At 40.7% G+C, this 18,562-nt stretch overlaps 1 protein-coding gene across 7 annotated transcripts in view; it reads left to right on the top strand.

Annotated features, from left to right (window-relative positions):
- Positions 1-18,258, top strand: part of IGF1 (insulin like growth factor 1) — an 83,231-nt gene extending 64,973 nt beyond the window's left edge. For 2 of the 7 annotated variants that reach the window (XM_044745787.2, XM_014835026.3), the window contains exons 3-5: positions 1,615-1,796; positions 3,369-3,420; positions 17,933-18,095. In XM_044745787.2, the coding sequence (XP_044601722.2) occupies positions 1,615-1,796; positions 3,369-3,420; positions 17,933-17,958 (260 nt within the window). In that variant the 3' untranslated portion in view covers positions 17,959-18,095. Of the gene's footprint in view, positions 1-1,614; positions 1,797-3,368; positions 4,166-17,932 lie in introns of those variants that run through there. The other 5 variants (XM_070507165.1, XM_014835027.3, XM_014835024.3 and 2 more) reach the window with 3 other exon arrangements.
- The last annotated feature ends 304 nt before the right edge of the window (positions 18,259-18,562 follow it).

Raw genomic sequence — 18,562 nt, 5'->3', positions numbered from 1 at the left:
TTGACTTTCAAAACTCCATCCTAAAGAGTGGTGTCATTATTATGCTAACGTAAGACTTTTTATTTAAAATATAGTACTGTCTTCTGGGTCAGGAATTAAGATTGACTATATGTCACATTGATTAATTGGATTCTTCTGGGTCAATGGTTCACAAATTTTCTTCCATGAAGCCTGAATGTCAGTACAGAAGACCCAGGCCCCCCACCTCCCAAGGGAGGTAAGGGAGATGACAGAAAGCTGAGATCCAGTCCCCCTGCCCTTGCCTGAGCCAGAACAGTTTCACTGTCTGTTTTATATATTGTTGTATAGGCAAGATTTAGTTTAACAAACATTCTACTACAACAAAAAGTTTACAAAGAATTCAGGTACATTTTAAGTTCTTGTAACAAGTTCATGTAAGCTTGTTTTGCCCTCTTTTTTAATTCTAGAGCCAAGAAAAGTACATCCAAATCAAAACAAAACAAAATAAAACCAAACCAAAACTTACTTGCCAAGGAAAGAGGTCTAATTGATTTGTAAATATCAAAATAAATTTGATTTATGGTGTTCCCTCTGGGCAATCAGAATTGCGTGAAAGATGGACATTTAGTCCATCCTGTCTCAGTCTAGTAGCTATTCTACAAGAAAACAGAATTGATTTCTCTGGTCTCTCTGGGTGATAGGAGAGGGAGCCCTATCACATTGGTTTTGTCATCAGTTCCAAGTTCCAGCACCCAAGTTTCTGGGTGCAGTCACTAGTGGGATGCCGTTTCTTCACAAATCATATAAGATCCTGGAAAGGGGTGCTTAGAGGAAGCAAACCCATATTTATTTAGGACCTACAACATGCCAGTAATGTGCTAAGCACTTTTCATATATTATCATGTGTAATCCTCAAGCAATTCTTACAAGGAAGATATTATTAACCCCACTTTACGAATGGGTAAGCTGGGATCCAGAAAGCTTAAATGACATGTCCAGAGTCTTACAACAGGTCTCTTGGCTCTGTGAGTCCCTTGAGCTCTGCAGGAAGTAGATCTGAGTTCGAATCCTGGCTCCACTACCTACTGCATGAATGACCTTGAGCAAGTCATTCTCAACTCTGAGTCTCAGTTTTCACATCAGTAGAATGAGGAGTCCTTTCCAGACTGAAACCTCTTTGATGCTCAATCTGATGTTATAATGGAAGCAGTTAAGCAAAAGAGCAAACATCTGAGCTGTCCTGTGCATAACAACTATGAAGATTTGCTAACAAGATTAAGACAACTTAAGACACAATCTTCTTCTAATTAATATTTCTAGGAGCTAAATTGACTTCCCAACTAAGTCAATACATAAGGAAAGGCTAGGATTGGACATAGACAAGATCCTTGACTACAGGTGGCTCAGAACTTGAGGAAAATTAACACAAGTAAAGTGCGTGGTGAATGAATGAATGTGGTACAGACCCCAGGAGACACACTGGAATCCAGATGGATCTGTGGGGTCAGGAATTGTTGGAGAAGCTTCAAGAAGAGGTTGAGATGTCTAGGTTGACTAGGTGTGAGGAGAGGAGCGTCTTCAGAGTCTGGGTGGAACCGTGAAGATAACAGATTCCACTCTAAAGCCAGGCTGCTCTGCTTTTGATTTGTACAGACAAGCCCACAGGGTACGGCTCCAGCAGTCGGAGGGCGCCTCAGACAGGCATCGTGGACGAGTGCTGCTTCCGGAGCTGTGATCTGAGGAGGCTGGAGATGTACTGCGCACCCCTCAAGCCTGCCAAGTCGGCCCGCTCCGTCCGTGCCCAGCGCCACACCGATATGCCCAAGGCTCAGAAGGTAAGCCAGCTCAGATGGCATCTGGCCATCCTCAAGAAATCTGTATCTTATGTGAGGGTGGGCCAAACAGAAATTACACCCCATAGTCTCCTGGCTTATAAGTCAAAAAATCTCCATTCTCACCTTGGATGTCCATCCCCTTGGTTACTCCACATTGCAGATTCTCCCTTCCACTGCTCTGGGCGATCTGATAACCAGAAGATGGTGGAGAAGAGTAACTAAACATAGGCTTTGGTATCAGACAAAATTGAAGTTCTAGCCTCACCAACCACCAGCGTAGAGCTCTTGGCCAAATAACGTAACCTATCCAAGCCTTAGTTTCATCAATAAAATTGGGATAACGAGAATATCTACCTCATCAGGTCATTGTAAGAACTATGTAAGTTAATACACACATTATGCTTTTCATGTGCCTGCACAAAGTAACTGTTGGACAAGTGTTAACGTCTGTCATAACTGTAATTAATAACAAAGCATGTAACCTTTCAAGTCCTAATATTCTGCAAAGGTGCAAAGAAAAAATACTCTAAAATGAGAACTGCTTGCAATTCACATACAGTGGCAAATGTAATTAAAGAAAAAAAATTAAAAATAGAAATTTCTGTTTGGCCCTAAGAACACCCAGAAATTTCTAATGATCAAAATCTGCAGGTGTCTTTTACTAAGAGCTAGACTTTAAAGAAACCTTAGAGGTACATATACACCATCAAAAGTACGTATATCATCTCGTGCACATTAGGTAAATTTTTGTTGAATGAGTGAATGAACGAGTGAACAAATGAATATAAATGATTAACTAAAACTTTAGTCATTAAGTAGAAAAAATGAGAACGAAAGAGCAGGTGAAGGAGGAAAAAGAAAGCAATGAAGGATGAGTAAGGAAAGTAAAAGCTCTCATTTAGGTGTCCTTGGAGACTGTGTTGACAAAAAAATAAAAAACACCAACCTGTGGTTTTAATCTTTGAAGCCAAAATGAGCATTGTGCAGACAGCACAAGATGAAAGACCAAGAACAACATGATATCCTTGCTGCTCCCTGGTCCTAAACTGCAGCTGAGACTGGAGGAGGACCAGGGCGCTTAGCAGAGATGTGACCCCAGAGAGCCACCCTGAGTGATGAAAAGGGACTGAGCACAAGCTGGTGCACAAGGGACCCAGTAGCCAGTGGGTGAGTCAGCGAGGAAGCACCACAGAAGTAACTTTTAGGTGAATGTGGCTGGAAGGTGTGCTTGAGGGGGCAAAGGCAGGTTAATTCTTTCTCTTCTCGGGTGACCCAGTACCTCTCGATTTCTAGTTGGGGAGGGGGAGGGGTCAAAGATGAGTCACAGAGTTCTGGAGTGTTGGGGGATCAGAGATGAGTTCTAAAGTTCTGAAATGTTGGGAGATCAGAGACGACTCCCACAGTTCTGGAATGTTGGGTCTTGTAAGTGAGGTCTAGACACCTCTCCAGCACCAATGCTGTCTCCTGCCTCCTATGGAGCCCGGGCATTCCGGGCTGACTCAAAGGCTCTGTCTTCCGAGACACCGAGGGAACCATCTGTTCTCAATGCAATTATTTTTGTGATGTTTACAGTATCAGCCCCCATCTACCACCAAGAAAACGAAGTCTCAGAGGAGAAGGAAAGGTGGGCCAAAGAAACACCAAGGAGGGAAACAGAAGGAGGGGACAGAAGCAAGTCAGCAGATGAAAGGAAAGAAGAAAGAGCAGAGAAGGGAGACTGGAGCTAGAAACTGAACACAGAGGCAAAAAAGGGAAAATGGAGGAGAAAAGGACTAATCAGACAGAGGCAAGGACCATAAGAGAGAAGCAGACAGCAATAAAGAAAAGTGAGAAATGCTATAGAGGAAATGAAGAAAAATAGGCTGGATGGAGCTAGAGAATGTGTGTAACCGAGGAGAAGTAACCTGTTGTAGGAGGTGGCTAATAAACGTGGAGAAAACGGAAAAGAAAAATGTAATGGCCAAGAAAGTCCAAAGAAAGACAGTGACAAGAATGAAAAAAGAATAAAAATCATAAAGGAGGCAAACAAGATACAACATTCCCCTCCCCCAAAAAACAATTAAATAAAAGTAAAAGAATTAAGATAAAAATTGAGGCGTTTATATGCATTTTAAAATTTGTATGAATCTATTACAGAAGAATTGTTCATGTCAATATATGTCCAAAGTTAAATATTAGCCCAAAATTCTCAGCAAGACTGAATTGTGTCAGAGAAGTTCCCAGATTTCCTTTTATGCAGTGTCACTGGAGGCTGCATTTCTTAGTCAAGTCCAGGTTCAGGCCAAAGGGCATCCAGTATTTGCCTAAAGGCTGGGAGGTAACCTACGAGAGGAGGTCATTAAACCTTTTTCTTTTTTTTTTTTCCTGCACTTTGCAATCAAATATAAAAGATGTATTAGTTTGCTAAGGCTGCCATAACAAAGTACCACAGACTAAGTGGCTTAAAGAACAGAAATTTATTTTCACACACTTCTGGAGGCTGGAAGTCCAAGATCAAGGTGTTGGCAGGGGTGATTCCTTCTGAGAACTGTGAGGGAAGGAAAGATTCCAGGCCTCTCCTCCTTGGCTTGTAATTGGCTTTCTTCACCCGTGTCTTCACATTATCTTCCCTCTGTACATATCTCTGTGCCCAAATTTCCTCTTCTTATAAGGACATCAATTATTGGATTAAGACCCACCTCATTTAATTACCTATGTAAAGACCCTGTCTCCAAATACAATCACATTTTGAAGTACTGGGGGTTAGGACTTCAGCATATGAATTTGGGAGGCGGGGAGGGTACACAATTCAGCCCATAATAGAAGACTTCTGATGTCTGACTACTGTCTTCTGATTCCATCTCCTATAAAAGTCTTTCTTTCTGTCTCTCTTTCTCTCCCTCTCTCTTGTACACACATACACACATAAATCTAGATTTTTAGATCTGAAATCCTATGAGTGTTTGCTCCATGGAAGTACTAGGACCATGTTATGTTAGAGCTGAAAAAGACCTCAGAACAGTTAGTTCAGTCCCTTCATTTCAAACATAAGGATACCAAGATCCAGAAATGGGTAAAGACGTGCTTGGATTCTAAGCTGCTCTCCTTCTGGCCAGCATAGCATATAATCCACATGGACTAATAATTCCAAAAGGAAAAGTGGGGCAGAAATGGCCACATGAAGTCTGCCACTAATTTAATATTTTTCCACCAGAAAGAGGAGAGTGAATGAGAACAAGGACGCTGGATTTCCCCAAGAGCAAAGAAAAGCTAAGTAGAATCAAAGAATTTAGGTCTTAGAGATCTCCTTCAGCTGCGTTGATTTAAACAGTAGGGTTAGGGTCTTCATAGATAATAAAGCAAACAGTCTGAAGATCATCCAAATTGTGAATTCTAAGAGCTGAGAGAGGGAGCAAGAGAGAAGTGGTCAGCCAAGCAAATGATGACACTTGAGGTGAGAAGAGGACTAAACCAAGAAGTGAAGCATTTCATCCAAGTAGCCTACTTTGAAAGTGTCATGGTATAAAGGAACCTCCTTTCTGCCTGATCCTTCACACCCCTGCCATGCTTTCTACTTCAGGATCATCCTTCCTCCATGGTTCACTGAAAACCCAGGATATATGATATATGGATACGACCAAGGCTCAGCCGAGGAGAAAAAGCCCAATTAGAAGCATGTTAAAGCCCCAGATGAGAGCCAAGCCACTGCTGCTATGGTTGCAAAATGGATCCTGGCTTATCAGAGCAGACAAAAGCCAGGCTGGTGCCTGAGCCCATCTGGCCAGTCACCTATTCAAGAGATGCTGAGTCTTCCTGCTAAGACATTCATGCTTTGGGACCAGCCTCAAGCACAAGCCGATACCTAGTGCAACCATCACCTGAGGGTAGCCCGCAAACAAGGATGGCTCTTCAAGGGATCACAGTTCAGCAGAAGAATTAACAGTTCATGTCTTATGGAAAAGTTCCCTGGAGAATTATCTCTTCCCTCTTTCATTGATGACTGAGTAAAAGTCAATAATAACTCAAGGCTTTGGATAAACTATAATTATACCCAGTGATGAATTTCATTCAAAAAGAAGTAAGGCAAAGACTTTAAAAGAAGAAAAAGCAATAGAACTTTCTAGTTAAAGAGTGTTTAACTATCAGTCTATGGGTTAAAATGCACTTCTCTGTGGAAGTTTTATCAACTCTAAAGCAGTCATGTTGAATGCCTACATGTGATTTCTGAATAATTTAACTAAGTAAACAGGAAGATTCTATTATTGTCTTTCAATCTCCTCCTTTCTAGTGTCAATACTAAGTACCTAGTGATACATGGCATATAATGGGAGATGGATGGATGGATGGATGGATGGACAAATAAATGATATAAGCAGCTGAATAGGGGTAGAAAGACAGATCACAGAAATAAGTAGCACTACTGAGATGAAATGAGTCCTCTCGTCCTTACATAGGATAGTGAGACAAGTACAGAGTGAAAAAAGGAAGGTAAAGGATTGTGCTTATACAAGTCTTGCATGTTTGGAATTTCCTTCTCTGGCCTAAATTGAAATCATTCAAGGACCTACCGCTAAAGGTGGCAACTGGCTGAGTACTTTATAGTGAAAGTTATGTGCCTATTAATCCCCTCAGTGTTTTCTTGAAGTAGGCAGAGTATTAATTATCAACTGTTTCTCTTACGGCAAATTGATGATTGTATGTGAAACTAATGGGACTATATAAGAAATCATGATCCTGAAATAAAATTGTTGAAAATATTTTTTATTGAGCATCTATAATGCAAACCTCTGTACTAGGCGTGAAGGAGGAGAATCATAAAGATTGGAGATGCAATAAAACATAGTGGTTAAGAATACAGAAGCTAAATCAGACTGCCTGGGTCCAAATCCTGGCTCTCTCACTTACTAGTTGTGCGGCCTTGGGCAAATGATGTAACTTACCTATGCCTCAGTTTCCTCATCTGCCAAATGGGGGTAATAATTGAATCTACCTCATACAGTTGTTGTGAGGATTTATTGACATTATATGTGGGTATGTGAGCACATATGTGTACAAATATATAATATAGTGCTTAAAATGATGTCTGGCACATAGTAAGCACTATTAAAGCTTTAGTTAATATTATTTTACTTAGTTGTGAAAATTAGAGCCATCTGAAAAAAAAATAGTCCCCCTCAAATGGAAGTGGGTCTTGTCAAAAACTTCAAGCCCAATTAGCAACACTTTTCAGTGACGTAGTAGTGGGTTCAAGCATATGATGAAAGAAGAGAACTTGATGAGCTAAGACCCCTTCCAATCCAAAGAGCCCCAGCTCTACGAATAATTCCAACTTAACTGAGGCTCAGCTCTCCCAGATGAGGAACCACTAACTTTTATTTCAAAGTCATAGAATGAACTTTCAGAAAACCACCATTTTTTTCCCAACCAGTTAAAATCAAATGTAATATGTGTTTTCATTTCATGGTGCCTGAGGAAAATTTAATTGTAGCATAAACTCCAGCTCTTACTAGTTTTAAGTAAAATTGCCAAAATAAATAAAAATGTGGGATATTTCCGGGCTCACATAGCTTCCGGGATATTTCAGTTTCTAGGGCTGCCTATCCAGTGCCTTTCACAAGCATTTGATCTTCCTTCAAACATCTCTTGAAAACAAACAAAACCTCAGACAGCTTCTAATGTGCATACTGTTAGGATGTAAGGGTGGGAAAGGAGGCAAAGAAATGAGATCCCAAAGAGCTCCTCCCGTTCTCCCTCCGCCATCCCGGGACCAGCGCCCTCCCCCCAACCACCAACGGCTTTCTTAAGTAATAAATTTTGCAATTTCTCAAGTCCATTGGCATCCATGGGGGAAGATGAGGTCTATTCTCTTTACTTGCCTATGTGAAGGGGCTAGCTCTTTGTGCAATATTTATAAGATAACAAGATGCTGACTTTTAATCCTAGGGCAAAATTGATAGTCTGAAGTTAAAACGGAAGCCTTTGGAGCAATGAAAAGATTAGAAGTTTTACATGAAGCAGAATGCCCTTTTATGAGGTTTGGAATATCCACTGTAGAATTCCTCAGGTTGTATGTTCAACTCAATGAATAAAAGCCCAGCTACTGATTCCTTTGAAAATCAGTGACAATATTTATTGACCTAAGCAGACAAGTTCACTTTTAAGGATGGAGGAGGTACGGTTAGAAAAAGTTTTTCATCGGCCACTAAACTTCCAGACCTGCAAGGTCAAAATCAGCTTCTCCATCCTCAAGGGCCTAAGTGAAGTCTGAGCATCTTTCCCTGATGCCCACATACTTGGGGCTCTTCCGTAATGGGACCCCCTTTAATGCCTTTAGTGCTATCTCATTTTTATCCAGCAAGCAAAAGAGACGATTTAGAAATGTAGACTTACATTTAAACTCAAGAAGAGAGAAATGGAAATTAAGAACAGCAGGGAAATTAAGAGAGACATGGAACAACACAGTCTATGAGTCCAGGTCTGGTATTTCTAGACAGCAGCTAAGAAAGTCCTCACGGTACCAGGAACTCAATGTAGCTCCCATGGGCTATTGATCGGTAAGTAACAAGAGCTAGAAAACCATTTGGGGAATTCCCATCTTTATATTATCAAATGATGTGGTTATAGTTTTAAGACCCATTGGTCACGAAACTAACTCTTTTGAAAAAGTAGAGGTTTGATAGAAACAAGATTGGTAAAGGTGCATCCAATTAATTTTAATTCTAAATGCCCTTAGTGATAATTTACAATCTGTAATTAATTATAGCAAATAGTTTAGGGGGTAAGGGGATTATTTTCTCTAATTTTGCTCTGTGTGTGTGTGTGTGCGCGTGCGTGCACATGTGTGTATGCATGTGTTGGTGTAGTTTTGTGTTCTAGCATTGTTGCACCCACTAGGGATTCAGGGTGGATCATTTTCCAAGATTATAGTTAAACAGTTTCCTGGGTTTTCATTTAGTAAAGGGAAATTCTTCTGTGAAAACTAATCACCATTCAGAATAAACTGCATGATTCCCTTGTCTTCTCAAAGGCCTAGGTTCTGGTCCTAAATTAAATATTATTCAAGAAATAAAGGGACCACTGCTGAAGGGGCAGAAAGAAGTTGGTTTTCTTTCTATCATATCTTCTAAGGATCCTGGGACTTTAAATCTTCCAAACCAAATTTGCGTTTCGAAAGAACCCAGTAACTTTTCACATAGAACCAATTTGTAACTTCAGAAACTTCCAGGTCTAATTCTTGATCCAAGACATTCAAGAGTCAGGGCATCTAGCTGGTCTTCCTTCCAGCATTTGTTCCCTGCCCCTACTTCTATTAGAGATTGGGATTATTGGCAAAAACCATCAAATGCCTTTTCTGCCACTTTCCCCTTCATTAACCATAAACCTCCAACTTTCTCTATTCACTCTGACATACACTTTTCTTCCCAATGGGTCACATAAAGGAACATACCTTTATTTCAGCAGGCACAGGTTGTTGTCACTCTGGAAAAAAGGTGGTAATGGTTTATACTGTTCTCCTTGGCTCCTCTACCTGGCAGGATCATAATTTCTGTAGGAAGCTGGGATTTTAAGAGTGAGACCCATGAAAGGCTGAGCATGATGGCAAAATAGCTCCAAAGTTCCCAATGAGAGATCAAGAAATTTTGCATCAAACCCAAACTGGCCAAATGGCCCAGGTTTCCAAGCTGGGATTCATATGCCAAAAGTTTTTACAAAATTCTGTGTAATATATAAACATTCATGTGGGGCTTTCTGTCTGGCCAATTCTAAGAGGTCAAGTAATCAAAGACCAACCAGCCCTGCCATCTGTGAAAATATGATGTGCTATTTTCACAGCTGTAGATAACAATTATGGCAAGAAAAAAATTCCAAATGATTAGGAACAAGACCATGGCAGGTTGAGGGTTGGGTAAGGATTCCTAATTAGTTGACAATTGTAGACTTGGAAACGTGCAATATTTATGTCATGGTGTGAGTGTGGCACGCTTGAATAGTTCATGAGGCATTGCAGGACTAGAAAATATGGAAAGTATAAATGAATCAATAAATACGTAGCATTATTATTTTTACTCTGTCAGTATTGGTTGACTTAGGCCATTGGATGTTCTGGTTTGTCTCTCTCTAAATAATATTTGTTTCCTTCTTCAAAAGAACGCTAAAATGGAAGTATAAGCTCTTTGGGCACAACGCAACAATTCTGATTTTTTAAAACTGTATACACGCATGAATTGTCCTTGCACCATTTTCTGCCTTGGAAAAGCACTGGCTGGCACGCTGTGTGTTTACTTTTACATGCTGAAGCCTCCCGTCAACCTCAGAGTGATGCAAATCACTTTAACTTGTCATAGTGTTATTTTGTTCATCCTAAAAGTTCAGAAGAGCCTTCCAAACTTCCAAAATTTCTCTCAATTCAGTGAGGAGGAAAATTTAGAACACAGCATTTGAATGTTCTGCCCAGATTTGTCACACACACAAAGAATGAGTGAAGGAGGGCAACGCCCTTTCCTACCAATCCTGTGAACTCGTCAATATTGCATTGAAATGACACCCCAAGGGAAAAACCCTGGGCCACATGTCACCCCCAAACGTTGTCATGTAATGGCTGCATACATTAGTTTAAGGACTGGAGGGTGAGCAATGGCATTTTGGAAGCTTAAGAGAGAAAAATAAATCCAGTTTTTAGGTAAAAATGTTCTGAATCTTTAGCGCATATCAGTGAAATTGCTAGAATCTGGTGTTTCACTTTTTTAAATACCACAACATTTGAACCTTTCAGCAATTCCAAAATCAACTCCCTCTGGGAAAGATAGTGTGCTTAAACTTTTTTTTTTATTTAAAAATGTAACACAAACACAAACAGCTAACTAAACAAGCTGCCTATAAAATCAACAGTCGAAGCAGCCCTGAAGCCTGAAGCCTTTTACAACATCCGTCAAGACTATTAAAGGCAACATAAATACCTCTTGCCACTGAGGGAAAATATCTTTCTGCATTTTTTTCTTTTCTTTTTTTTCAGGCTTTTAAACCATTTTGGTAGTGATTTCTTACATCACAGGCAGAAATATGTGAAATAGAGTCAGGTGGTCTCCTTGGAAGGTAAGAAAGTTGCTAAGTCAGGATAATCATGGAAGAGTGATGAGACGAAGACAAATTTCCTAATTCCTGGGATTCCTAGGGAGGGACCAATCAGTAGACAGAGCTATACATCTGCTATCCCAGCATTCAAGCGAGCACTGGGTACCCAGTAGGGTACCAGAGAAAGAGCAGCACCCTAGCATGAGCTACACTTTGACAACAGTAACTACAAACAAAAAAAAAAGCCATACTAATAGCCAATATTTATTAAGCACATGCCCTGTGCTGAGGGCTACAGGAAATCACCTCATTTAATCTTCACCATTGGCCTGTAGGATAAATAATATAATTATCCCCTTTGTGCAGATTAGACAACTGGGGCTGAGCAAGGCTAAGCGTGTTGCCAAGGTCTTGCTTTAACAAGTGGCCAGACCAGAATCCAAACTCAAGATGGACTCCAGTGTGCTAACGACACAATGGCTCTCTCTCCCGTGTTTCTTCATTGATATTTACTGTACCACAACTCACCAACTGTAAGCTCCAAGACAGGAGAGGGCCCTGTGCTGTCGGCTCTTGTCCAGACCACAGCAGGAAGTAGGTAGCCATGCAAGGCTTGCTGTGGACCTGAGTTCTGTTCCACCACTCCTGCAGGAAATTTAAATCAGTTTAACAAGCTTTTCCTCATTTGCTGCTTTGCTTAAAGCTCTATGCATCTGAAGAGGATAAAGAGGGGAAGGAACCATGCTACCTCCCTCAAGGAGCTTCCTTTGTAGTGGGGAAACAAACCGCACATAATTGACTCTACAGCACATCAGTGCTCTAACAAAGGTAGACCCACAGTGGACTCTGACAGCACAGAAGCCAGAACAGAATGACATTGCTAACAATCAAGTCCACAAAATGGATCTAACCCAAGGGCCCTTGAAACAATAGGCTCTCTTGCACACAACTAGGCCAGGTAAATGTATGAGGGTGGTCCCATGCAATCATAACAACATTATGAGGTGGGTACTCTTATCCCACCCTTTCATTTTACAGAAGAGGAAACTGAGAAGGAGAGAACAATGTAGTGATTGTCAAAGTTCACACAATTGCTGTGTGGGGAGCTGGGAGCCAAGCCAGGCATATAAACCCAGGTCTTCCAAGAAACAAAGATGAGACTAGGTTAAATGAGCAAGGACTTTATTAGGAGAAATGCCTGTATGAAAGGAAATAGAAGAGGATTGGGGAAGCCTGGACAAACCATCAGAATGCAATGCAAGCCTGACCTCAAGTGAAGGCAAGAGGAAGAGAAGGTTGGGTGAAAGCATCCTGGACTGCCATACAGTCTAAGCAAAGTTCAGTAAAGCCACCGAGGAGTCCTTGAGCCAAAGCTGGCAAATAAAGAAGTCTTGTGTTTCCCAGGAGTGAGTCTGCCTTGGTATCCCTACCCCGCTCAGTACTGGGCTTGGAGGAGGGGCCTGCCCTGGGCCCACCCACTATGGCCAGAGGAGGGGGTCATATTGGAAAAAATGGCCTTTCTACCCTAACCTCATAAAAGATAGGATGAGGTAGTTTCCAGAAGAAAAAAAAAAAAGAGGCTGGGTAGATCAACATTGCGTCTAGTCTACATATCTCTCACTTTTTGTTAAAGAGGCAGCCACTCCACCAGGGGAACAAGTCTCTCAAAATGTGCACCTTGTCCTTTGGTTTTAAAAGTCACATCCCAAAGTGTTGAGTAGATCACATGACACTCACACTGTTTGGCTCCCGGAGATGAAAGGCTGACCTAACTCTCCTGGAATTTGAACTTGTGATTCCCCAAAGGAAAGAGATATCAAAGGTGATCCTGAGACATTTAAATTGTCCTCCACAATTTCACATCTCTAGGTCAAGCCAGCAAAATAGCTAGAACACATCCTTTTCAACAGGTAAAGAGCTGATGTCTTGGCCATCTTTCCAATCATCCACTGCTCTTTTGTTTCCCCATTTTGCCCTTTTTAGGAGAAGGTCAATGCTGAGTTACTACTTTATGCTGTACAATAGGCTGCTAATGTTCTACGCTGGTCAGTATTTTCCCAGCAGTTTTTATAGGGGGCCAGGCTTTTCCTAGACTTTATGTCATACAATACTTAACTTGTTTGGAGTGGGTGGAGATGGAAACATAGTCTATTGAAAACATCACTGCTTCCTGTCTGAAATTTAAAGAGCCTATTATCATCCTTCCTTTAGATTCTGTCTCTCAGGCAAAAATCTCATAAAGATAGGCAGGGAAAAAAGAAGGGCTTATAATATCTACAGGGTTAGCTTTTGCTCACTGAATACTGTGCTGCTAGACCCCTGTCAATAACCATACAAATGGGACCCAGCTCACACACTCGTGGTAAGGGAGGACACCCACTCTCCTAGTCTAGAATTTTGCCTTACCCTCTAAACCAGCATCTACCACCCTCTGGGATCATGGGCAGCTCATGACATTATCAACTATTGTTATTGGAAAGAGATTTGGACCTGGAAGCACTAGATATTATTTTACTTCTTAAGGGGACAGTACAGCAGAATGGCTGACAAACTCCAAGTCAGAAGGAACTGGTACAAATCCCAACCACGGTCATGTCTTCACAGTAAGAATTTAGGTAGGTGGTTTAGTTTTTCGAAGCTTCTGCTTCCTTAAAGATAAAATGGGCAACACACTAGTATCCACCCGGGAGAGAACTATGAGAATTAAATAAGAAACTGTGTGCAATTAACATACATACTACAGTGCCCAGCACATAATAAATTTCCAAGTCGTGGAATTGTTATTTTATCAAAATAGTAAATTGTTTTATTGTTAGTCCTAGATCTATCAATTTGTTCCTATGTGACCTCAAGCAAGTCACTAAATCTTAATGAACCTCAGATTATAAATGAGACTGGTGCAAATAACATCACCTCACTTGAAATTACTGTGTAAACTGTAAAGTGTCTGCAAATATTGATCAAGATTATTATTATTGCCATTGTTATTAACACTCAGCGATCTTTTCAATCAGAAAGTTTGCAGATAGCTTTCGTTTGGAAATCTAGGAGCTAGGATAAGAGGCAAGAGATAATGGGAGAATGTGAATGACCCTTTCAGATCGTTTTCCAGCTTCCTAAATATCTGTGTAGCCCGCACTGGTGGCCTAATGGTTAAGAATCGGTGCTGTCACAGCTGCAGGCCAGGGTGCGTTTCTGGTCAGGTAACCACACCATCCGTCTGTCGCTTGTCATCCTATGGTGACTGCGTGTTGCTGTGATGCTGAAAGCTATGCCACTGGGATTTCAAATACCAGCAGGGTCACCCATGGTGGATGGGTTTCAGCAGAGGTTCCAGACTAAGACAGACTAGGAAGAAGGACCTGGCCACTCACTTCAGAAAGAATTGGCCACGAAGACCCTATGAATAGCCGCAGAGCATTGTCTGCTATAGCACTGGAAGGTGGGAGGATGGCACAAAAAGACTGGGCAGGGTTCTGCTCTGCTGTACACAGGGTTGCTAGGAGTTGGAATTGACTTGATGGTACTAACAACAATAAATATATGTGTATGGTATACAATGTGTAATAATGTATGTCATAAAGTGAGCCCTTCTCAGATTTGTTCTCTGATGGGTTGGTTAACCCTTCCTTCAGAGGGATAAATTTCCTCAACCAACCCCAGTGAGCCAGAGGAGAACCAACAGCTTTTTTTAAATAATCTTACCTTCCCTGGTGTCAATAGGAAACAGTATTTACTCACTACTGTTTTCCTTTCAAAAATCTGTCTAGTTGCATACTAGAAACAGTTTCAGCTGGTTTGTTTGTCTTGGACGAGATGTTGAAGTGAAAAGTTTCTGCTTGGCTGAATGTGGGACAGTTTCATAACCCTTCGAGAAGTGCACTGAAGGTGGGTGCCAGCTCCGACAACTGCTCCTGACATGCCTCCACTTGCTGCCCATTGTCAAGGGTGGCCAGTGTAATTAAATTAAGACAATGAGCAAAGCAACAGATGCAACTGAGACCAAATCCCTGAGTGCTTTTGTTTTGTCACTGTCATTGTCTGCAACAAAGAAGTCACGTATGTGAGCCTGGGAAGAGAGCCAAATGCAAACCAGACGACATCCCAGCTGGTTTTGAATGGCCTCCACCGCGAGCGTGTGTTCATGGGAACCATGCTACTTGGAGCAGCGGTGGCTTTACTCCAGTGAGTTTCTGCCCATGGCTTTGCTGCGATGCCGAGACAGACCCAGAAGAAATAGCCAGAGGATCCCTCTGCTCAGACTTCACACTTTACACTTACTGTCTGAGATGAAAGGAAAAGAAGCTTTCTGTTAGGAACAAAGGATAAGATCTATATGTTTGACCAATCTAACCTCAATCCTGTTTGCTACAGCCCTCATGAATTTGAAGAGTGAAGCATGGAACATGCCTGAATTTTTGCTTCAGGAAATCTGGGATTAATTTGGCTCAAGAGGAAGACCAGAGATTAAACACCTCATGTGGCTTTCTTCTAATTTGTTACCATTTCATTTGGGCATTATCCAAATTGTTAAAAATCTTTTTCTAAGCTGATAGGCCTCAAACAGAAAAAAAGGTAAAACTCAAATTAGCGTATTTTTAGACCTGTTAGTTAATTTGACTAGTAGTTTGGTAAAGAGCTGGTATCCTTAATAAGAGCTATTTTGTAGTTTGGATGAGCCACATACCATCGGCAGGGTCTACTGAGAATAAACAAAAATGTTTCAAAGAGCATTGGAGACAATAGTGACCCTACTTTGTAACCTTATATGTCTTTCTTCCATTTTTCTGGAGAATTCTTTGAAGAAAGCAGAATGGATGGACCTTGAGGGTATTACACTAAGCAAAATAAGTCAGACAAAGATAAATACCATATGATTTCACTCGTATGTGAAAGATAAACAAACAAACACATAGATACAGAGAACAGATTGGTGGTTACCAGAGTGGAAGGGGGTTGGGAAGGGTGAAAAGAGTAGAGGGGCATGTGTGTATGGTGACATATGGAAACTAGACTTCTGGTGGTGAACACAATGCAGTCTAAACAGAAGCCAAAATATAATGACGTACACCTGAAATTTACAGAATGTTATAAGCCAATGTGACCTCAATAAAATAATAAAATTCCAGAAAAAAAAAAAAAAACAGAGAGCAGAGTAAAATGTAAGGTTAGGAATACAAATTTCTGGTAGCTTAACAGTGGATGCCTTGTACAGCAACAAATGCATGTTAAGTGAACTTGGTGAAAGTTGTATGACATTTAGAGCAAAAGTGCCAGGATTTTAACCAGAGGGCACTTCAAGCTCTTCGATACAAATGCCCAATTTCTTCCCACGAGCTTTTTTTGGTGACCACTGAGCTAGATATTTCAATAAACATTTTTACACAATCATGCCGTCTTCCTTCTATTCAGTCAGTACGGGATATTGACCATCAACTTAACAAAGTCCAAACTAGCTTTTATGAAGAAGTTGGTGATAAACTCTAATGTTCCAGGTAGAGCTGAAAAACTTGTGTAAGAAAAATTACCAAATCCCTCTGGGCCTTAGCCCACAGCTATTATTTCCAGGGATTGGTAGATGATGCCGCCCTGCTTCTCACGCTCTCCAGAGCTCAGGTCTGAGTGATCTCCAGGGTCCCTTACAATGATCTCTAAGCTCCTAACAATAATTGGGTGAGTGGTCGTTATGTTTGTCAAAAGGAAGAATGCGGAGATTCTAGCCACCATGGTGAGAAGTCTTGTTTTTGATCTTGATGGAAACAAGTTCTGGGGAAAAGGGACCCTGTGGATCCTTGCACCTCATTCTGTACCGATAATTATCCATTACAACCTCTTATAAGGGCCTCCTAGCTAGAGGTGAAACCATGAGAAGAAGCATCTTATGTTTATACACGCAAATGCCATTTTCTCCTGGATTTTATTTCACGTCTTCGTATTTGTCTAAATAAACTTTGCTATTTAAGTATATTCAAGGATAAAATGATATCTCTAGGAAAAGTATAATGACTTGATTCTGCACGTCATGAGAAGGTCCATTATATTCATTCAATCCTTCATTTATTCATTTGTTCATGTAATTCATTCTCCAGCTATTTATTGAGCACCTGAAATCTCCTGGCACCGTTCTAGACACAGGCTGTACCAGTGAACAGAGACACAAGCTCCCACTGTCATAGGGCTTCTGTGCCAAGCAAAACTCAATATTCTTTGGACAACAGGATTGTTTGTTGTTGAGTGAATGGTAGCACCAAAGCAAGGAACTCGAGGTTTTTAGTCCAGAAATGGTTACTTTCCAATAGAGATGAAATAACAATGAGAAGAAGAAGAGCCAGTAAATACTAATAATAATTGCTAATACTTATATAGTACTTACCATGTGCCAGACCTATTATAAGTGCTTTTATGTACTAATTCTTCATCCTTAATCTTACAAGGTAGAAACTATTATTATCCTCATTTACGGATGAAGGGGAGACACAAGAGATTGTCAGTTGCACATGTTCACATCATTAGAAAATAGCAGAGCTGGGATTTGAGCCCTGCTCCGTATGTCTGTCATTTTATAGATTCTAAATCAATTACAAAACTTCCCAATCTTCTGCTTCTAAAACCCTACCTCGCTCCAAAGGAGAAAAAGAAAAAAAGGAAATATCTCCTTTTTACAAAAATTAAAAGAGGACAAAATACAATAAAACAACAGAGGATGATCCCAGAATGTGATGTTTTTTCTCACTAGGAAAAGATGCTACAGGCCAGAAGACCGGATTTTTCAGGATTTCCTTCCTGTCAACGAATCTGCGATAGGAGCAGAAGAATAGAAACACATTTTTGCGTGGTTATAAATCAGTCTGTGGTCCCATGCCACCGGGGGTACATAGAAGTAGCCTGAGTGAGGTTGGGCTAAACTAAAAACTAAAGGCCTGTCCACTTAGATATGTCTTTCTCAGAAAAACCAAGCCCAACTCTCTGTTCGGTTGACTGGTGAAGCATAAGATGTGAAAGGGTAAGATCCAATGTTAGAAATAGATAGGTAGAGTCCATGAAACGTCATCAAATTCATGTCACTTTTTCTCCCTCATTTTTAGGAAGTACATTTGAAGAACGCAAGTAGAGGGAGTGCGGGAAACAAGAACTACAGAATGTAGGAAGACTCTCCTCGAGTGAAGAAGGACATGCCACCGGCGGGATCCTTTGCTCTGCACGAGTTACCTGTTAGACACCAGAAGACCTACCAAAAAAATAAGTTTGATAACATTTCAAAAGATGGGCATTCCCCCCAATGAAATACACAAGTAAACATTCCAACATTGTCTTTAGGAGTGATTGTTAAAAGCTTTGCACCTTGCAAAAAACGGTCCTGGAGTTGGTAGATTCCTATTGATCTTTTATCAATAATGTTCTATAGAGAAAATATATATATATAGATATCTATATCTATATCTATATATGTATATATATATATATCTTAGTCTCTGCCTCTCAAGAGCCACAAATGCATGGGTGTTGTATAGATCCGGTTGCACTAAATTTGTCTCTGAATCTTGGCTGCTGGAGCCATTCATTCGGCAGCCTTGTCTAAGTGGTTTATTAATTTTTTTTATTTGCACTTCTTTCTACACAACACAGGCGGTTTGTTTTACAGTGTCTGATAACCTTGTTTGTCTGTCCTCGCCCCCCCATCATCTTTATATTTGCTAAATTTGGCCTCCTCAATA

The sequence above is a fragment of the Equus asinus genome, chromosome 4, assembly GCF_041296235.1.
Source record: "Equus asinus isolate D_3611 breed Donkey chromosome 4, EquAss-T2T_v2, whole genome shotgun sequence".
Classification (NCBI taxonomy): domain Eukaryota; kingdom Metazoa; phylum Chordata; class Mammalia; order Perissodactyla; family Equidae; genus Equus; species Equus asinus.
Note: the sequence above shows the minus strand (reverse complement) of the source record. Positions and strands in the feature narration are given on the sequence as shown.